The following is an 18041-nucleotide window of genomic DNA, read 5'->3' on the forward strand; positions in this document are numbered from 1 at the left end:
TTATTATGGAGCGTGTGAAAGGACACGTGGTGTGGACAGGTTTTTCATTTTCACTGACGTTCGTATTGCAGATTCCATCCATCAGGTGGGATTTACGTACAGCTACTACCGAGAGCTTGGGCTGTCGGAAGAGTCCCGCAAACTATCCACTATCACCAATGGCATTGGCATTGCAACGACATGAAGACGGAAAGAAACATACACATATTGAAATTCCCGTCAGCTCGGTTGGGCTGCATTCGTGTTCGCTCTGGAATGATGCATGAAAAGAAATCCAAACTCCAGAGAATTCCCCCCCCCCTCCCGGCAGTGGGATGAGTGTGCCATGTGTGGCCATGTGTGGAACGAAGGATGGTGTAAATCCATCTGATTACGAGTCCGTCTCGGCTGCCGGGCTTTCGGACGCTTCGATTCGCAAGGGGTTTCGGCATGCTGGCAGCAAGAGCTTATGCGTCACATGTTTGGGCCAGGCGAATGAAATATTTATCAGACCATGTTGCAGATTGCGGATTTTGGGAGAGAAAAGAAATGTGTCTTTCGAAAACAGGATTTGAACAGAGGGGAGGTTGAGCGAAAGAAAGAATCCTTAATCCAGAGCCAGACATTTTCCATGCCGTTCGTTCTGGTAGAATATGGAGATTGCACGACATCACCATACTTATTGAATGCATCAGTAGATGGAATAAATTTGTCGTACGGGTTTTGCTAAATTTTATACATTTTTCCACAAACATCAATAGACGCTTTACGCTTACCAGCATGAATAATCGATTGTACGTACAAAGTGAACAATAAAATCAAACGCTCAAATCAAACTGATTGTTCGACCACGCTCATGTTGGGTATTGAGGCTCCCAGGCACCCAGCGGGAGTCAATCAGTCCGCCCTGGCCACTAATGAACGATCCCCCCGGAGCCCTATGAGGCATATTAGCATGTGTTGTAGTCATGTGCATGCCCCGTGTCTGATGAACCCGAGACCGCATAATTATCGTTAACAAAATAGTACAATTGTTGTAGCGCGTGTGTGTGTTCCCGATGTATTCCCTTCACCTATGAGCCCGCTTTTGTGGCACTAATGTGGGACGATGGCACGTGGAAAGTGTATGGGAAAAATGGGAAATGCAGTGCTCAATTGCCGCAGAGCGTTGATGAGCAAAGCTAATAGAATTGTACTAAGCAGTTGTATTTCCGTTCGGGGTTTTCCATGGTGAGGTTTGTTACTGTTGTGTAAATGAATACAATTTCCCTGGTATCAAACTGATTGGCCTGGTGTGACTGGTCAGAATTAGTGAGTATAAAATTAAAAGCATCAAAATCATCTTGATTGATCCATAAACCTTTTCGTTCTGGTTTATTTCTACTCACATTAAACATATCGTTTGTTTATTGCTGGGATTTCCAACATTACACAAAACTTAAATCGAAACGATTTGTTTGCTTCCCACAACTCCTCCTCCCCCCCCTCGGTTTTCTCACCTCACGATATCATCTACAACTCCCCCTTACGAGTTCTAGTCTTTCACGCAAACCATGCCGTGCTAGGAAAAGTCGAGAAGTCGCTACACAGTCATGAGCCGATTTGGGTTTTTCCGGGCCAAACACACACACACGGCGCCCTCCCCCCGTCGACAACCTTCATCAAAAAAGACACACCATTCTCCGGGGGAGCGAAGCAAACAAAAACAAAGCAAAAACAACCAGTGATACTGCAAGCGATACACGCACGTACGCGTGCCGCGCAACCCCGTGGGGTGTGGTACAATATTTATCCACCATTTGGACGACACATAAAAACAATCTGGAGGCAGTTTATTTTCTACACACACAGACAAAAAAAGGAAGAAAGAAAATGGTAAAAAACACCAGCAGACAGTCGTTGTCGAAGAATTGCAAAAGTTACTCAACCTCCCCAGGCCCTTACCACACTGAGGGAAGTTGCATTACGGGAAACTACCAAACATGATGACACATGATGATAACATTAAGTACTTCAACACACACAGACAGTGTGTGTGAGAGAGGGAGAGGGAGAGGGAGAGGGAGAGGCATTTTTCTTCCCTTTAAGCTCGGTGGAGATGAGGAAAAGCAAACGAAACACAACACAAACATAAAAAAAAGCTCCAGCCATATTCCATGTGTCAAAGCGCCTGTCAGTTCAAAGCAACGATAAGGGAAGTGGATTGGGCTTGCACGCCTCCGTCTTGGGTTTTGTTTTTACACGCGGACCACGTGGAAGGGAAGACAAAATGAAGGGCGGCAGACAAGACAACAGACTTCCGACAGCTTCGGAGACAATCAGATTTCGGTCGCATCTGCCCTGCGGCACCCAAAAGGTGATTTATTTTCCACTAAAAGGTTCACGCCGAATGTCAGTCTCGCGGTTCGCGTGTGGGATGCTGGCGTCATGGCGACAATCAAAGCAACCGGCTACTGGATGGAATTGGACGGTTTCGAGAGCGTTTGATTTAATCGTTGGGTGAACGCTGTCACGAAAATCAGGAAATTCAATAATTGAATGGCAATAATGGCAATACAATCTAGAATAATGGAAAAATAAACTAAATCGCCTTAGTCAGCGGTAAGTTCTCATGCCCAAACAAAAACACACTCACCCATTGACTCATCGCCTGGGGTTCCATATCGGCAAAGAATTGCTACACCGCCGTACGGCCCCAATTGATGCTTTCCACTCAATTGATTATGCGCGGCTCCCTCCTACAAACACACAAGCCGGTGTTAGGCCTTTTATAGTTGAGTGAGCTTGTCTGCTGTCTCATGCTGTCTGTCCCAACGCCGGTGGCTTGCGCTGTTGGGATTTTTCTTTTTTGTGATCGAGATGTGCACACTATTTTCGCATCACGGCAGCACAGCTCCATGTGGGTGTGACCTTCGCGACCCTGGCTTCCTGGGCGGCAGGTGCGTAGAAGCGTAACCGTATGCCCATAAAGCCGCCAAACACACGCGGAGATTTACCGTTTGTGAAGCGCTTGATGATGACATGGAATGTGAGGCCACGCGCGCACACAGGGAAGGGTTTCGTTTTCGCGCTACGAACTAGAGCGTGCGGCGCGTAGAATATCCTTTCCCGTTAGAAGGAGAGCTTTGGCTTTTTCGTTGTAAAGTCATCATTATAATGAATAACATTGATATTGCACTGAGTGTGTGTGTGTTGCACTGAGGCACATTCACTCAGCGAAGGACGATCGCTATCAGCGTCTAATGGGCACCTCGGATTTGGATGTGTTTTTGAAGCCATTAAACCAGTTCGTAGATTTGAAATTGATTAATTAATTAGAGGATGTGAGGCCTCTTCCTGGAAACACATCAATTATCCAACGGTACAACTAAGGGGACGTAAAGAGGTTTCGATGTGATGAAGCCACGGTGCCCATTCAAAACCAGAGAACAATCCATCACAATTCCTCAAACGCGATTGATTTCGTGTGAGCCATTTCCCGGTTTGGAGCTTTTGTGTTTGCAAGCAACATCAAACATACACCGGTCGTGATAGACGGAAATTCTGAGGGAAAATCCCACCCCAATCGCAACCAGTCGGTGGTGAAGTGAACGAACTTGGGGTTTTTTATGCTGCAACGCTGCATTGCATCTCCCCATGAATGCTAGGGAACCATCAAGGGGGGAGCGAGTACGTGGGGGGTTATGTTTCGTCAGCTGCAGAGAGTGAACCAGTTTGCAGCTGGGCCGTGCTGCAATGACGGTGGCCACAGCAAGAACCAGTTAGTGACACATGCATACGCGGGCCAACGGATATCGTACGACTATCGATCGTGCACTATCCATCATTTAGGCAACATCCATCATAATTCGAGCAGTTTTGGGATTGGGTAAAAACGAAAAAAAGAATCGTTTCCTGCTTCTGCTGCTGGACAGCATGTAACAACGATGTGTGCACCCGGGGGGGTTTTGTTTCGTTTTGTTGCTGGCTGTTTGGTTCTACGCAGTTACCGTTAAATGCGATCCAACCTTAAACTCTTCTTACTCCCTAGGTAACGTCCAAAAAGGAACGCTCGCGCACGGAGGTCTCGGCGTGACATTAGCTATTGCTCTACCCATGTTTAGGGACAACAGGGCCCCCCTGGTTTCTACGAACTACACTACCCTTAAACGAAACGTGCCCAACATACGGCAGACGGGGCAGAGGGTAATGTTTATGGTGCGCACTGCACGGGTACGAACCAGCTCAAAGGCGTAGTGTGAGAGAGAGAGGGAGGGAGGGAGAGGAGGAGGCAGAAAGCTGGCGTTATTGCCGCAGTGGTGGTGGAACGTATAAAAACAAAGGCACGGTCCGGCGGTAGCGTTTAGTAGTGACCGATAGAGAGTTGCGCACGGAGCTTTTTCGTGTCTTGTTTCAGCGCCAACGAAAGTGAAAACGTACTCGCGCACACCGTCACCGTGAGAAGTGAATCTAGACAGGTGAGAGAAACAGAAAGGAAGAGAGAGAGAGAGCGAGATAGCGAAAGCATTACACATTACGTGAAATGGTGCACGGTGCACTTTCCTCGTGCGTGTGGAGTTCAATTCTGGGGCCAATCGATGGAAAGTCCGTTTCTATTGGTAGCGAGGAGTACGCACCAAGCCCAGCCTGGACAGTGGTGACATAATGATGCGTTTAAAACCGACCATTTCATAATCCATAGTGCGTGCATTGGTACGCGTACGCGTATTGGCCCATCCGGTGTTTGGGCGCATTGAAATGAAGTGAAACGCACTTGCGCGCCGGACTTGCGCGGTTGATTGCGGTTTTGGTGCGCCTGTTCACCTTTACCACGCGGCACCCGCGACGCGATCGAGAGATCGGTGTGATCGGGTGGGTGCGCTAAAGTAGTCCACTGTGCTAGCGCCTCCGTTGCTGTCCGGCCTGTGCTTATGTAATTTGCTGGTTCTGCGGTATCCACCACCACTACCAGCACTACGGCTAGCGGAGCCGGCGTACCAAACTTCCAAATTGGACACCATAAGGAAACGAGGTTGAGGAGGTTTGGGACTCGGTGGTCGAACACATGTTGCAAAAGTGAGGCACGAAATGTAGCGCAGCCACGATGTGTCGATCTGTCGCTGTCGTCGCTGCCCGGTGCTTTATCCTGCTTTTATATTGGTTGCTATGGCGATCAGTGTACTTTGCCGCCGGCTATGATGTTTAATAGACAGTGAGATATACATAATGCTCGTGTAGCGACGGCCGTCATGGGGTACGCTCTAAGTCTAATTAAAATGTGTGTGTGTGTGTGTGTGTGTGTGTGTTTGCAATGTAACTTATTTTAAAAGGTTCACCCTCGTCTCGTCGCTCGTCGTCTGGAATTAATATTGCAGGTGACGTGATGGAGGAAGGTGAACAAGAAATTAGTTTTCGTAACATACACACAACAGACGGCCACGGCAGTAGGGATCTTTAACTATTATCACACTTTTCCACTCTCCCTTGAGCAGACTGGCTGCCTGTCCCCATTGCCGACGGATGATAATTGTGCCGCCGGGGATTTACCAGGTAGCTCCGAAAGTGAGGCGCCTATGTTGGCCAAGTTCGTGTCATGGTCAGTTGACTTTGGCGGGTGTTATGTGGGTTGGCGCGTTTTTTTGTTCTTGATTTTGTTTGTTTTCGGCACACGTCCCGTCCCGAGCGAAGAAGCCGTCTGAAGTAACACAACCCATAGGCAGCAACGGTGTCTTTGTAGAAAGGCGCTGAACAGCTTTCAACACTGGACAGTGGTTTATAGTTACTGGCCATTGTCCAACGCACGGTGGGCATTGTTTTAGCGAGAGAGATGGTTTATGGTCCGGGTTGCATCTTTTTAGCGGTTGCTATGACAACTTTGTTCTACCACCATGACGCAAAGCTCATACGCAACGAACCTTTGCTTTGAGCTTTTTTTTAGCCTTTGACGTAGATGCGCGTGTATTAATCATTCGAAATTATTGACACGATGCTGCTGTTTGCTCACGACTGTTCAAAGGCACACTTGAGAGGGCTGAACGAGCCAAAGCACTTTTATTCGCAAGATTATTACAGCTTACCTTCACCGCGGCGCCGATGAGTTTCGCCGCAGTGTGCCCTCTTACCTGGGTGTGCAGTAAGAGGCAGCCCTTGAAGTGGTCATTGCACGTGTGCGGTGCGCGCTGGCGAGTAATGTGAACTGCAATTAGCATGCGAATCATCAAACACAAATGAAGTTTGCTGAGCTGAGTGGAGAGCGGGTAGAGATTTTGTATGCCAGACTCATTGGGGTAAAGGTTTTGCTAATAAGCTTCACACTTTAATTGCAATTTTGCGTAGACTTTTAACACTTTACGAGGAGAGGTTTTCACATAAAAGTGTTTAAAAATCGTACTACGAAGATATCATTCAATCAAGGAGACTCTTATCTACTTCAAACCACTATAAAATGGTGTTTCCCTTTCTTGGAATCAGTTTGGACGAATTGTGCGCGAGTTAAACGTGGAAATTGCCCTATAATTGCCAACAGCGACACGGTTCGCCTATTTGCTTCCATTCCACAATCGATTAGACTTTATTCAGTTGGAAAATTGGGTTCCAAGGAATCAGAAAAAAGCATCCTTTCCCACGTGCGAGTGAAGAATCAATGTAGACGAGCGTGGGTTCATGCCATCAAATTGAATTTACATGCGGCTTGGTTTTGAGACGAGTTACCATGTGTTGCTTTGAATGTTAATCGCTTTTTTAAAAATAATCTCCCAACATAAGTTATAAACACCAGGATCAAATTTGCGCACCAATAAGCTCTCGCGATTTATCATGTCTGTGGCCTGATGAAACGTTTGTCACCATTCAGGCGACGAAAGCATCCTCCAGCCCCGGCGGCACCGCCGGCAGAAGAAGTCGATGTAAATTTGGGTAATTTGTCGGATTTACATTAATTACCGCTACCAGTCGAGAGGAAAATCGCTTTCCGTTTTTGCAAAATCCCGCATCACGGTCGGGCAGCGCACGGTTGAAGAAACGGGACGATAATTTGATTTTGTGCGAAAAAGCGTACCACGCGCGTCGTAGAATGCTTTCGCGTGGCGGTAATGCCTGCTCCACGGTCTTGCTTCGGGCTGCGGGCTTTGGGCATGCTAATGCAATAATGGTTCTTGGGGGAGAGGGTTTGGGGGCATTATAATAGTGGCACCAGTAGCATCTGTAACAAATTAAATTGAATCAGAGCTCGAGAATGGAAGAACGGTGCCCTGAATCCTGCCCGGATTCTTTGGCGCGCGATCGTTCTAATCTAATCGGGTGAATTATTGTGTCGTGTCGTCGTACCGTGTGCCGTGGGCTTCGACGAAAGGGCATGGCAATAATAATGTCGTTTCAGCGCTTTGGTTTTGATGGAGAATAAACAAAAATGAGAATGGCGTCTTTTCTCCCCAAAAATTCGAAGATGATTAAACGATGCTTGAAACGAGCCAAGACCGTTACGATTCTACTAACGACAAGTTTCGCCGACAATATCGCTAAACAAAGGCCGATGTTTTCAAGTTGTGTCAGAATAATTGGTCTTTGCGAATCGGAGTATCGTATCCTTCGATGTTTCGCTTCACTTCGCGTATTGTTAGAGACGTCTTGCCAGCGCGACTCACTGAAGCGTGTGTACATTGCCACTTGGGGAGGGGAAGGCCTATCGTACGCTCAGTACCCGTGATTGGAATGACGATGAGCGATAATGTTTCTTTTTTCTATGGTGGAGGAATTTGATCGCATTGCGTTGTAATCGCTGCCGTTAGCACGATACGGATGGTGGGAGAGCTGTTGTACTGGGACTGTTGTTGTTGTTGTGCTAGTCGATCGATACATTTTATGATGACCGTTTGAAATATTTGATCATTTGGAAATATTGGCAATTAAAGTTAGGAAATTGATTGAATGACTGAGGGTCATATTAAAGGACACTTTTTACAGCTTTCATGGCTGTCACTGTCCATCGATCAGTCAACCAACTCAAGGACAATGACATTGAAGTGTCGTTTTAATTCCATCCATCTATTCCCAGCAAATTGATTTGGATAGTTTTCAACAAGCGTTAAACGATACAAGTTCTAACAATTTGCTTTTCATTTGCTTCTTAACCCAGTTCTTGAAACGGAAAGCAACAATCAACCAAACAGCGGCACAATGAAGCACCTGACGATGGTTGCCATTTTCGCGATGGTGGTCGTGTTGGCCAGCGCCCAGAAGTACACCGACAAGTTCGACAACATCGATGTGGACCGCGTACTGTCGAACGATCGAATTCTCAACAACTACCTCAAGTGCCTGCTCGACAAGGGACCGTGCACCCAGGAGGGTCGTGAGCTGAAGAGTAAGTATCGGCGTTGGCGGATAGGATTGGGCGGGATTTTAAATTGAATTTAATTTTAAAACAGATCGAACGGTAGCGTTTTGTTGCATTGGAGAAATGGATAGAAACATATTTTACTCTTTTTTGATGAGCATGAAATTTAATCAACTATTCAGTGCTTAGTACCAGTTACCTAGTTAATTCACCTCGTTAACCATTCATAGAGCCGGAGCTTTTCAAGTGCTTTGTGCCTTAGCTTAAGTCCCATTCAGCCCTCCGTAACGCACTCGGTGGAATGAAGAGCTAATTCCGACAATCAAATGTGAATGCTAATGTCTCCCCACTTTTTTCTCTACCGCTTCTGCCCACAGAAACACTGCCCGATGCGCTGAAGACCAACTGCGAAAAGTGTAGCGAGAAGCAGCGCACCAGCTCCCGCAAGGTAATCGCCCATCTCGAGGAGCGTAAGCCGCAGGAATGGAAGAAACTGCTCGACAAGTACGACCCGGAAGGTATCTACAAGAGCAAGTTCGAAAAGATCAACAAGCGTTCGTAGAGTGGGTCGCCCTGTTCCCCGCCCACCCTGTTCCCTGTGTGCTGCAACCCACCGTCCATTTAGTAAGCCGAGATGAAAAAATGAAAGAGAGAGAGAGAGAGAGAGAGAGAGAGAGAGAGAGAGAGAGAGAGAGAACGACAGATATGTATAATTCCAGCAAGGAAAGCGGACACAAGGGAGGAAGCTGTTTTGTGCTAACGGAAGGACCTTTTAAGTGGAGACTAGAGGAGATGACGAATGTGATATAATTGTGTGAATTGAAGGGCAGAGAAATTCGTTCGAGAAAAAAACGAGACGAGGCGCATTTTTGTTTGAAAATTTATACTCATTTCCTCACAACTGACAAAGGACGACATGAAACATGATAGGACGACCAAGTGTAAAGAGCCATAATTTATTAGATTTTCTATGGAAGAATTGATAATAAAAAACCCCCCCACGACAAACCAAACTCCCCCTCCCTCTTAGAATAACAATTGACCGTTTGGCAAGCGTTTATTATTCGCCGTGCAAATGTAGCAAAAGAGTTATGAATGAATGAACGAAACGATGGTAAGTTTTCAGTGGAAAAATACGTCTACTTCACAGAATCGACAGACAGAAGGCGGGAATTCAATTTCCTGCCGTCCAACAGTGGCTGGAGAAAAATACACTGATTCACCACACTGTACCAGCGTGCCAGCGTACCAACCAGCATAATCGTGTCTGTTCCGAGTGTGTAAACATAGCCCATAGAAGGACCCTGCAGTTGCTGCACTTCACCGGCGAGTGTGCTTGACGTGCTTGCATGTGCATGTAAACCAGGGGGCCCTGTTTTTCCAGCACACAGTTTTTCTCCATGTCCTGAACATAGGTTTCTCTCTGGTTGTAGGTTTATTTGTTTGTTCGCTCCACACTGCAGTAAGCTCAGCGTCAACGACGTCAGCCCGGCAACAGAGTCAGAGTCACAGTCGGTTAGGCAAACAGCGGTAAATGCATTGTCGTTGGTGCACGAACGCCCAACACAACCACACACAAGCACGCACGGCGAAGAATGCTATCGTTGATCGGACGTGTCCTCGTGGTAGCAGACGTGGCACACACAACAGCAGTGTCCTAAACAGATCCCTTTTCCGTGGCATGTTTTATCTGGCACGGTGCAATCTTAACGACATGCGGCAGAGAAAGCAGAAAAAAGGGGAAGCTTGTCGTCTTGTTGTTGGTTGGTTAAATGTTGCTTACAACCTCATTTCATTTCTATTAAGCATGTTGCATGGTGGAGGGACAACCGCTGAACCGGACGTGAGGGGGGGAGTGTTGTTTACACTTGCTTTACGTTCTGCTTGTCAAGCTATGCTGGATGACTTGGATGGTAAATAAATTTACAACACCGGACACACTACCGGGTCCGGTCGGCGAGGACACTAAGAAGAGAAGGAAAGTTTTTTACCATAGTTACCATAGTGATGAGACGATATAATCCGTAAGTTATTAATAAACTTGTGGTGGTTTGTTTTGTTGGATATTAAACCTTTGGTTAAACTATGTGTAGAGCAAAAAGTTTTTGATTATAATAAATGTTTGCTCATAATTGAGAAAAAAAAATAGATACTCAAAAATGATACTTCGTTTTCACCAAGCGAGTCGCTTACTTGAAGCTTGTTTCAAACGCCACCACAAGCTGAAGCTTTCGAAGCTTTCAACGATCATCATCTTCCACCACAGCTTCACAGTTGACAGCTGTGCTGGCGAGCCGCTGGAGAGCTGAGCTCCTCCTCGCGGGGTCTCTCTCGCGAGATCGAACTCCGTGTTGTGTGGTGTGCCGGGAAAGGGCAAACGGGTGAGAGCGTGAGTGCGCCAAACCCGCGCTCGAACCGGGCCGGCTTATAAAACCGAACTTCAACCGTCGCAACTCGGCCTTTTAGACTCTACAGGTCTGATCGGTACAGGTGATTGCGTAACAGGAATCTTCCCTAGACGCTCGTGTGTTTGTCTGTGTTGCTTTGCGGAAGACGAAACTACTCCTGAAGGACTCATTGTCCGGAAGCTTCATCATGTGGTGCAAGCAGTTTGCCGGCGCTCTGCTGCTGCTGGTAGCCACCAGCCAGTACGTGCAATCGCAGCAACCGAGCAAGGTTCTGTGCTACTATGATGCGGCCAACTTCCTGATCGAAGGTAAGTCACGGTCGCAATAACACCCGGGTTGCCGGTTTGATTGGAACGATGTGTGTATGTGTGTGTGTGTGTGTGTGTGTGTGTGTTTGTGTGTGTGCGAGAGAGAAAAAAGGTGATGTCATGCGTGTGCTGTTGACCTAGACCGATTTATGGCCACCGAGTGCGAACTGCAGGGACGAGCCTCGAATTGGTAATGTGGCGTTGTTGTGCTTCTCATCGTTTTGGTCATTTATTCATTTTCAATTGTTCCAACCGGTGACTCACATTCACATTGTGATTGGATTAGGTGATTAGCCGGTTTGGAGGCCATTTGGGTACGATCAAGATAAGACGAAAGATCAAGACTAGCTTCTCAAAACGGTGAAGATGCATTTAACATTTTTAATTAACAATTGAAGATATTGAAGTCGATTACTGGAGTGAGTCGGAAGTAAGAAGATGAAACTACTTAAAATGCTAATAATTTGTTGTCGAGAATGATCTTCATCTTGCAGAAGATCATGTATAAAAGTATTGTTGTGCTGTAATATCAGTACAATTTTATGGCACTTATAAGCCAATTAGTTTTATGCATATGTATTGTTGGAACGATCATCCAATTTGCCAGACGGGGTGTAATTACATCTAGTACGGTTATAGGTTGAAATGTTATACGCTTGAAATTTGAATACTTAAACGACAATCGCGTCATGCCTGTGTACCATGGCACAGGTTTATGATGATTGTTTGGCCGCAAGCCAGCCGACAATTATCACCTACGAAGTAGTGCGAGTCTACTGCGAGGCCAATGGAGCTTGACGGAAGCGGGCAGCTAGAATGTTCTGACACCACCGTCTTTGTTCGGTCACTTTGTAAACACACACACACCAGCACACACCGGCAAGCCCGGTAGAAATCACCGGCGATTACGTAAACAGCACTGAAATTCATTTGGTCATTATTTGTGTGTTGCCTTTTGTACAAGCGATTGGAGGTAAGAAAGCGTACGAAATGGAGGGGATCTTTTCCCTGCCTCGATCGGTCTATTTGTTTCGTTCGTTATCGGTTGCGAGCGTGTGGCAATGGGGGGGCGAGGGATTTCAAAATGGGCGCAAAAAAGCCACTGCATGCAACAAGCACGGTGGTTCACTTTCCCCGGCGATTGATTATCACTCTTTTGGGACGGGAGCGTACAGCAGCCGATAACCTTTACCGGGTGTGTGGATTAGTTTGAACCGGTCACCGAGATCACGCAAGTGTAGACTCCCCTCCCGATAAGGACATTCGACAATTTGTGTTGCAAAAGATTTGATTGCAGTATAGTCTGACACATTTTTTTGGTTTGTTTGTGTGTGATACGTTTCTTTACAGGATTGGGAAAAGTATCGCTCACTGACATTGATGCCGCCCTGCCCTTCTGTACGCATCTCGTCTACGGTTATGCCGGCATCGATGTCGAAACCAACAAAGCGGTTAGCCGTCAACCGAACCTGGATCTGGACACGGGCAAGGGCAACTACCGCACGGTGACGCAGCTGAAGAGCAAGTATCCTTCGCTGAAGGTGCTGCTCGGTCTCGGAGGCTACAAGTTCTCCGAGCCCTCGATCAAGTACCTCACACTGCTGGAGTCTGGCGCTGCCCGCATCACCTTCATCAACTCCGTGTACTCGCTGCTGAAGACGTACGGCTTCGATGGTGTCGATCTGGAATGGCAGTTCCCGATGAACAAGCCGAAGAAGGTCCGCTCGACGCTGGGTGGTGTGTGGCACGGATTCAAGAAGGTATTCAGCGGCGACAGTGTGCTGGATGAGAAGGCTGAGGAGCATCGGGAGGAGTTTACGGCACTGCTGCGTGAGCTGAAGAATGCGTTCCGTTCGGATGGATATCAGCTGGGTATTACCGTGCTGCCCCATGTGAACTCGTCGGTGTTTATGGATATTCCGGCCATCATTAACTATCTGGACTTTGTGAACATTGCCGCGTACGATCAGCAGACGCCGACGCGCAACAAGAAGGAAGCGGATCATGCCGCTCCACTGTACGAGCTGAGCGATCGTGTCCCTGGTAACAATGTCGATGGACAGGTTCGTCTATGGTAAGTGATCGAAGGAACGCTTGGAAGATGTTGTAGAATAGATTTATAACGACCTTTTTTTCTTTCGTAATATGCACAGGCTTACGAACAACGCTCCTGCATCGAAGCTGATCGTGTCGATCCCCACGTTCGGACGTGGCTGGAAGATGAACGGCGATTCGGGCATTACCGGTGTTCCACCACTCCCAGCGGATGGTCCTTCCAACCCGGGTCCGCAAACGCAAACCGAGGGCTTCTACAGCTGGGCCGAAGTGTGCGCTATGCTGCCGAACCCGAGCAACACCGCCCTGAAGGGTGCCGACGCTCCGCTGCGCAAGGTTGGCGACCCAACGAAGCGCTTCGGATCGTACGCGTTCCGTCTGCCGGACAGTAACGGAGAGCACGGTGTGTGGGTGAGCTACGAGGATCCGGATACGGCCGGCAACAAGGCGGGCTACGTAAAGGCAAAGAATTTGGGCGGTATTGCGATCAACGATCTGTCGTACGACGATTTCCGTGGCAGTTGCGCCGGCGAGAAGTTCCCGATCCTGCGTGCCGCCAAGTACCGGCTGTAGACAGGGCGTGTGCATGGGAGTTTATTGTTTTACACCTTATTTAGAGGATAATGATTTATTTTGAATAAAAAATGACATAGAATGGAGTAACTTGGAGGAGTTTTTAAATGTTGTTGGAGGAAAGAAGATTATTATCCCATAAGAAAGTTGCTCGTATCAATATATGAGCTAGTTAAGAAGGATCAGCATCATCACTAGGCTCACAGATTTGCTGAAGCTATTGTATTCATCAGCTGTTCAATTCTAAGAAACTACTCTTCATCAACCCCTCAGCAAAACAACCGCAGCAAAAAACCCATAACCAATTGAATCACTTTGTTGTGGAGAAGGAGGGAATTATATTCCGACGTAAACAACCGGCACTATCATGGATCGAGCGGACTCGGCTAACAGGGCAAGTGACACAGCATCAACAAAAACAACATTTCGTCCGCGATCCTCGCCTAGCCCCGTGGGCCGGTGTACCGAAATAAACGAACAATCATGTTTATTGCCGGGGCTAGATGAAGAAAAAGAGTGAAGAGGACCGATCAATCTATCAAACGATGCGAGATCTTGTCGGAGTAAAACACTATAAATCATCCTAAGGTCGGAGTCTAGTTTTAGGCCGGGGTCATTTGGGGATTAGGCTGGAAGGAAGGAATCCGAAAACAGACGACTTTTGACAAATCCAGTTTTGATGCACAACAAACGCACAAGAGAAACCGGTCCTCCAGACAAGAATTGAGCTGATAGGAAGAAGAAGAAGAAGCAGCAACAAAAAGATGCTTCCCATCTGCCCGATCTGGAACTCTCGAGCGCTTGCCCGATGAGAGGCTGTGTGCGATTCACTCATCGAGAGAAAGGGCTCCGCCGGTTCGAATCGCACCCTAACACCCATGGCCGAGCCGTTATAAGAGCTGATCTGTGCCCGGGCGTTCGTATCAGTTTGGTGCGAGTCGTCGTGGAAGCTGCTAGAAAGAAGCTGCGATCGTTCGTTGTCCCTGTGATCGTCGATAAAGATGTGGTCGGTGTGGAGGTTAGGCGTCCTGGCCCTGGTGCTGGGCATGCTGGAAGTGTCGTCCGTGCAAGGACAGAACGCAACAACGGGACCGAAGGTGCTTTGTTACTACGATGGTAGCAACGCGTTGAGGGAAGGTAAGAACGGTTTTGGTGACAGACACGATCGCCGTGCTCCGCTGTGTGATTAATTAAACTCACTTAGGCTGCATTTGTGTGCGTTCAAGTCAAGGTGATAAGCGCACACAAGGGTAGCGAGCTTTATCAGGCACTCTACATTGGCCTAGCAGAATTGTAGTAGTAGCATGATTAAGCCGATGACGGTTCGTGCTCTGTAGAAACGTACGCAAGTGCAGTTGATTGGCATGTAAATTAATCACTTGATCGCGTCTCAGCGCTTATCCCGCGTTTCGATCGCCGCCTCCTTTTGCCTGACCCTGAGCTCAAAGTCTGCATCTTCTTATTCTCATCTTCTTTCTTCCTTTTTGTAGGTCTCGGTAAAGTGACCGTGTCCGATATTGAGCTAGCGCTACCCTTCTGTACCCATCTGATGTACGGCTATGCGGGCGTGAACGCTGAAACGTACCGGCTGCGTTCGCTGAACGAAGATCTCGATCTGGACTCGGGCAAGAGCCATTTCCGAGCAGTGACCACACTGAAAAGGCGTTACCCTGGGCTGAAGGTGTTCCTGAGCGTCGGCAACTACCGTGATCTGGGCGAGGAGAAACCGTTCGAGAAGTACCTAACGCTGCTAGAATCGGGCGGCTCGCGTACGGCGTTCGTGAACAGTGCGTACTCGCTGCTGAAGACGTACGAGTTCGATGGGCTCGATCTGGCCTGGCAGTTCCCGCAGACGAAACCGAAACGCATTCGCGGCTGGACCGGTAAAGTGTGGCACGGATTCAAGAAGCTGTTTACCGGTGACAGCGTGCTCGATCCGAAGGCGGACGAGCATCGGGAAGAGTTTACGGCACTGGTGCGCGATCTGAAGAATGCGTTCGTGCACGATAAGTTCCAGCTGGGGTACACACAGCTGCCGCACGTCAATCAGACCATCTTCCTGGACATTCCCCTGCTGAAGGATAACATTGACTACGTGAATGTGGCCGCGTACGATCAGCAGACGCCGGAGCGCAACCCAAAGGAGGGCGATTACACCGCCCCGATCTACGAACCGACGGAGCGTGTCGTGGGCAACAATGTGGACGATAAGGTGAAGGCGTGGCACTCGCAGGGCACTCCGCTGGACAAGATCGTGGTGGGCATTGCGACGTACGGTCGGGGCTGGCGGTTGGTGGGCGATTCCGGCATTACGGGCGTTCCCCCGATTCCGGCCGATGGTCCTTCGCCGGCCGGTCCGTACACCAACGTACCCGGATTCTACAGCTTCGGCGAGGTGTGCGCTAAGCTGCCAAACCCGGGCAATGCTAATCTGAAGGGAGCGGAGTATCCGCTGCGCAAGATCAACGATCCTACGAAGCGGTTTGGGCCGTACGCGTTCCGCATTCCGGATGAGAATGATGAGCATGGCATATGGTTGTCGTACGAGGATCCGGAAAGCGCAGGCAATAAGGCGGCGTACGTGAAGGCGAAGGGGCTGGGCGGTATCTCGATCAACGACCTGGGGCTGGACGATTTCCGTGGCACGTGCTCGGGCGATAAGTTCCCGATCCTGCGTGCGGCCAAGTACCGGCTGTAGGTGCTGGGTGTTCGGTTTAGGGCGTAAGGACGTAGCATTAACAAAGGATTGTATCCGCTTTTACATACCAAGACAGCGAGTGTGATCGACAACTCACAAATAAACGTTTTTAACTGATTTTGATTCATAATTGATGGTTTTAAGAAGAGATTCCTAGGTGCTTGAAGCAAGAGATGTATAGAAGGTCAAAGGTCAGTATTGACTATTTCGAGTAAATTTATGTAGTTCAATCGTGAACCAGCAGGGATGAAGCGAATGCTTGTTTTGTTCTCACGTTTACACTTCACTAGAATATTCCTGATGCGCTGTTGAGTAAGGGAAAAGCACACATCCGCACGTCTTTCGCCAAACCCAAAACCGCCCCAAAAGCGTACGAACAACTTCAATTTCCTCCCAGTTTTTTTGTTGCGTTAGGCTTTTGTTACTTTCTACAGGGTTCTACCGGAAGCTTCTCTACACTAGAGTTGGTGTGCATCGTGTGTTCAAGAACCCTACAATGCATGTTGATTTTGTCTGCGAATGCAATCGGAAGTGAATTTCTTGTTGAACTAGGACTTGTACAAAAACCTCCCGGTCGGTTTGTTCTGTTAGGGTTTTTTTTGTATGCTCCTCTTTTTCCTGCTGATCGCTTTTGCAGAAAGGAGCTTGTGGTTGTTTGTCTGTGTGTGTGTATTGTGCAACAGCGGCAGTAAATGTCATGTGCAGGCTGCGGGAAACCATACACGTGTCCACCAAACGGGAACACTGTACGCAGTAGCAGCGGCGTGTAGCTTTTTATTGTGAAGTACGCAAACAAATGCTTTGCGCGAAGGTATGGTGCGCGCACCAGAGTGTAGTAAAGGAACCGTGCGAATGCAGCACCGAGCACCAGAAGCGTGTGTGTTTGGTTTGCTGTTTCGGCTGCTGCTTTTTCCACTGAAAAGGAAACTCGAGAGCTAGCAAAATGGCTCAAACCCTTCCGTATCGTGCGGTGGAGGAAAAAGGCTTTCTGTTGAGCCGCACGTTTAAACATTGAAAGGGTGAATTGCTTGGTCTTCTGCAACCTATATTCGATTTGCAGCAGCAGCAGCAGCAGCAACAGCACACATTGTGCAGGGCAACATTGCCCTAGGGTGCTTTCAGATTGCAAACCGAGCTGCTCGAGGGTCGAGGTGGGTTTTGCAAATTGGAAGGGGAAAAAGCGAAAACTCAACCGTTTGAATTTGCTGAAAACTTACTTAGAAATGTCAGCAACATGATTCAATGCAATCATGAGCTTTTGGAGGCAATGTGGGTTGGCTGTGTCGACGCAAAGGACGAACATTTGTCAAAGTTCTTGGAATGCATGAGTTAGTTCCATCGAGTGCATATGAGATTGTTGAAGAGTTTTTGAGAATAATTAACTTGTCAATAAAATTCAATACTACGGTTCGACCGCTTCATACGTTCTCAAACAGAAGATTCTACATTCTTTAGGAGTTTACTCGTTGTTGAACTTCAATAGCAAACCTACACATTGTTATTTTCCAACCAATGTGCTTGCTTATTTGAACGAATCAATTTTCCCTCACGAAAGCAACCAGTCAATAGAATGTTACTACCCAACAGCTCGTTCGATTGATTCGTACGTCCGGTTGGAAGAAAGGCCAAAACGTGAGAAGCATTTCATTCAAGGCACATAAGGGTTTTCCTTGGAAACGTTTTTATTCTTCTTCTTCTCGGGAATA

The 18041-nt window shown here is 47.9% G+C and overlaps 2 protein-coding genes across 3 annotated transcripts; both read left to right on the plus strand.

Moving 5' to 3' along the window:
* Window positions 1–4305: 4305 nt before the first annotated feature.
* On the plus strand, window positions 4306–13723 carry LOC121596705 (chitinase-like protein Idgf4). Of its 2 annotated transcripts, none has more exons than XM_041921891.1 (3): window positions 4306–4436; window positions 8093–8320; window positions 8671–9328. In XM_041921891.1, the coding sequence occupies exons 2-3, from the start codon at window positions 8134–8136 to the stop codon at window positions 8853–8855; spliced, it is 372 nt and encodes a 123-aa protein (XP_041777825.1). In that variant the 5' UTR covers window positions 4306–4436; window positions 8093–8133; the 3' UTR covers window positions 8856–9328. The 2 variants fall into 2 exon arrangements, with proteins under 2 accessions (XP_041777825.1, XP_041777824.1); XM_041921890.1 differs by lacking the exons at window positions 4306–4436; window positions 8093–8320; window positions 8671–9328 and adding exons at window positions 10732–11009; window positions 12360–13083; window positions 13163–13723.
* Window positions 13724–14538: 815 nt separating this feature from the next.
* Window positions 14539–16465, plus strand: LOC121596704 (chitinase-like protein Idgf4). Its single transcript, XM_041921889.1, has 2 exons — window positions 14539–14774; window positions 15128–16465. The coding sequence occupies exons 1-2, from the start codon at window positions 14639–14641 to the stop codon at window positions 16333–16335; spliced, it is 1344 nt and encodes a 447-aa protein (XP_041777823.1). The 5' UTR covers window positions 14539–14638; the 3' UTR covers window positions 16336–16465.
* The last annotated feature ends 1576 nt before the right edge of the window (window positions 16466–18041 follow it).

Source organism: Anopheles merus, chromosome 3R (genome assembly GCF_017562075.2).
Source record: "Anopheles merus strain MAF chromosome 3R, AmerM5.1, whole genome shotgun sequence".
In the NCBI taxonomy this organism is placed as follows: domain Eukaryota; kingdom Metazoa; phylum Arthropoda; class Insecta; order Diptera; family Culicidae; genus Anopheles; species Anopheles merus.

What these genes read in the sequence shown, in the direction of transcription:
- LOC121596705 (XM_041921890.1), top strand. Translation starts at nt 10,889, where the DNA reads ATGTGGTGCAAGCAGTTTGCCGGCGCTCTGCTGCTGCTGGTAGCCACC. An exon ending in GGCCAACTTCCTGATCGAAG is followed by an intron (nt 11,010 to 12,359) that starts GTAAGTCACGGT and finishes GTTTCTTTACAG; the next exon opens with GATTGGGAAAAGTATCGCTC. An exon ending in GATGGACAGGTTCGTCTATG is followed by an intron (nt 13,084 to 13,162) that starts GTAAGTGATCGA and finishes TAATATGCACAG; the next exon opens with GCTTACGAACAACGCTCCTG.
- LOC121596704 (XM_041921889.1), top strand. Translation starts at nt 14,639, where the DNA reads ATGTGGTCGGTGTGGAGGTTAGGCGTCCTGGCCCTGGTGCTGGGCATG. An exon ending in TAGCAACGCGTTGAGGGAAG is followed by an intron (nt 14,775 to 15,127) that starts GTAAGAACGGTT and finishes TCCTTTTTGTAG; the next exon opens with GTCTCGGTAAAGTGACCGTG.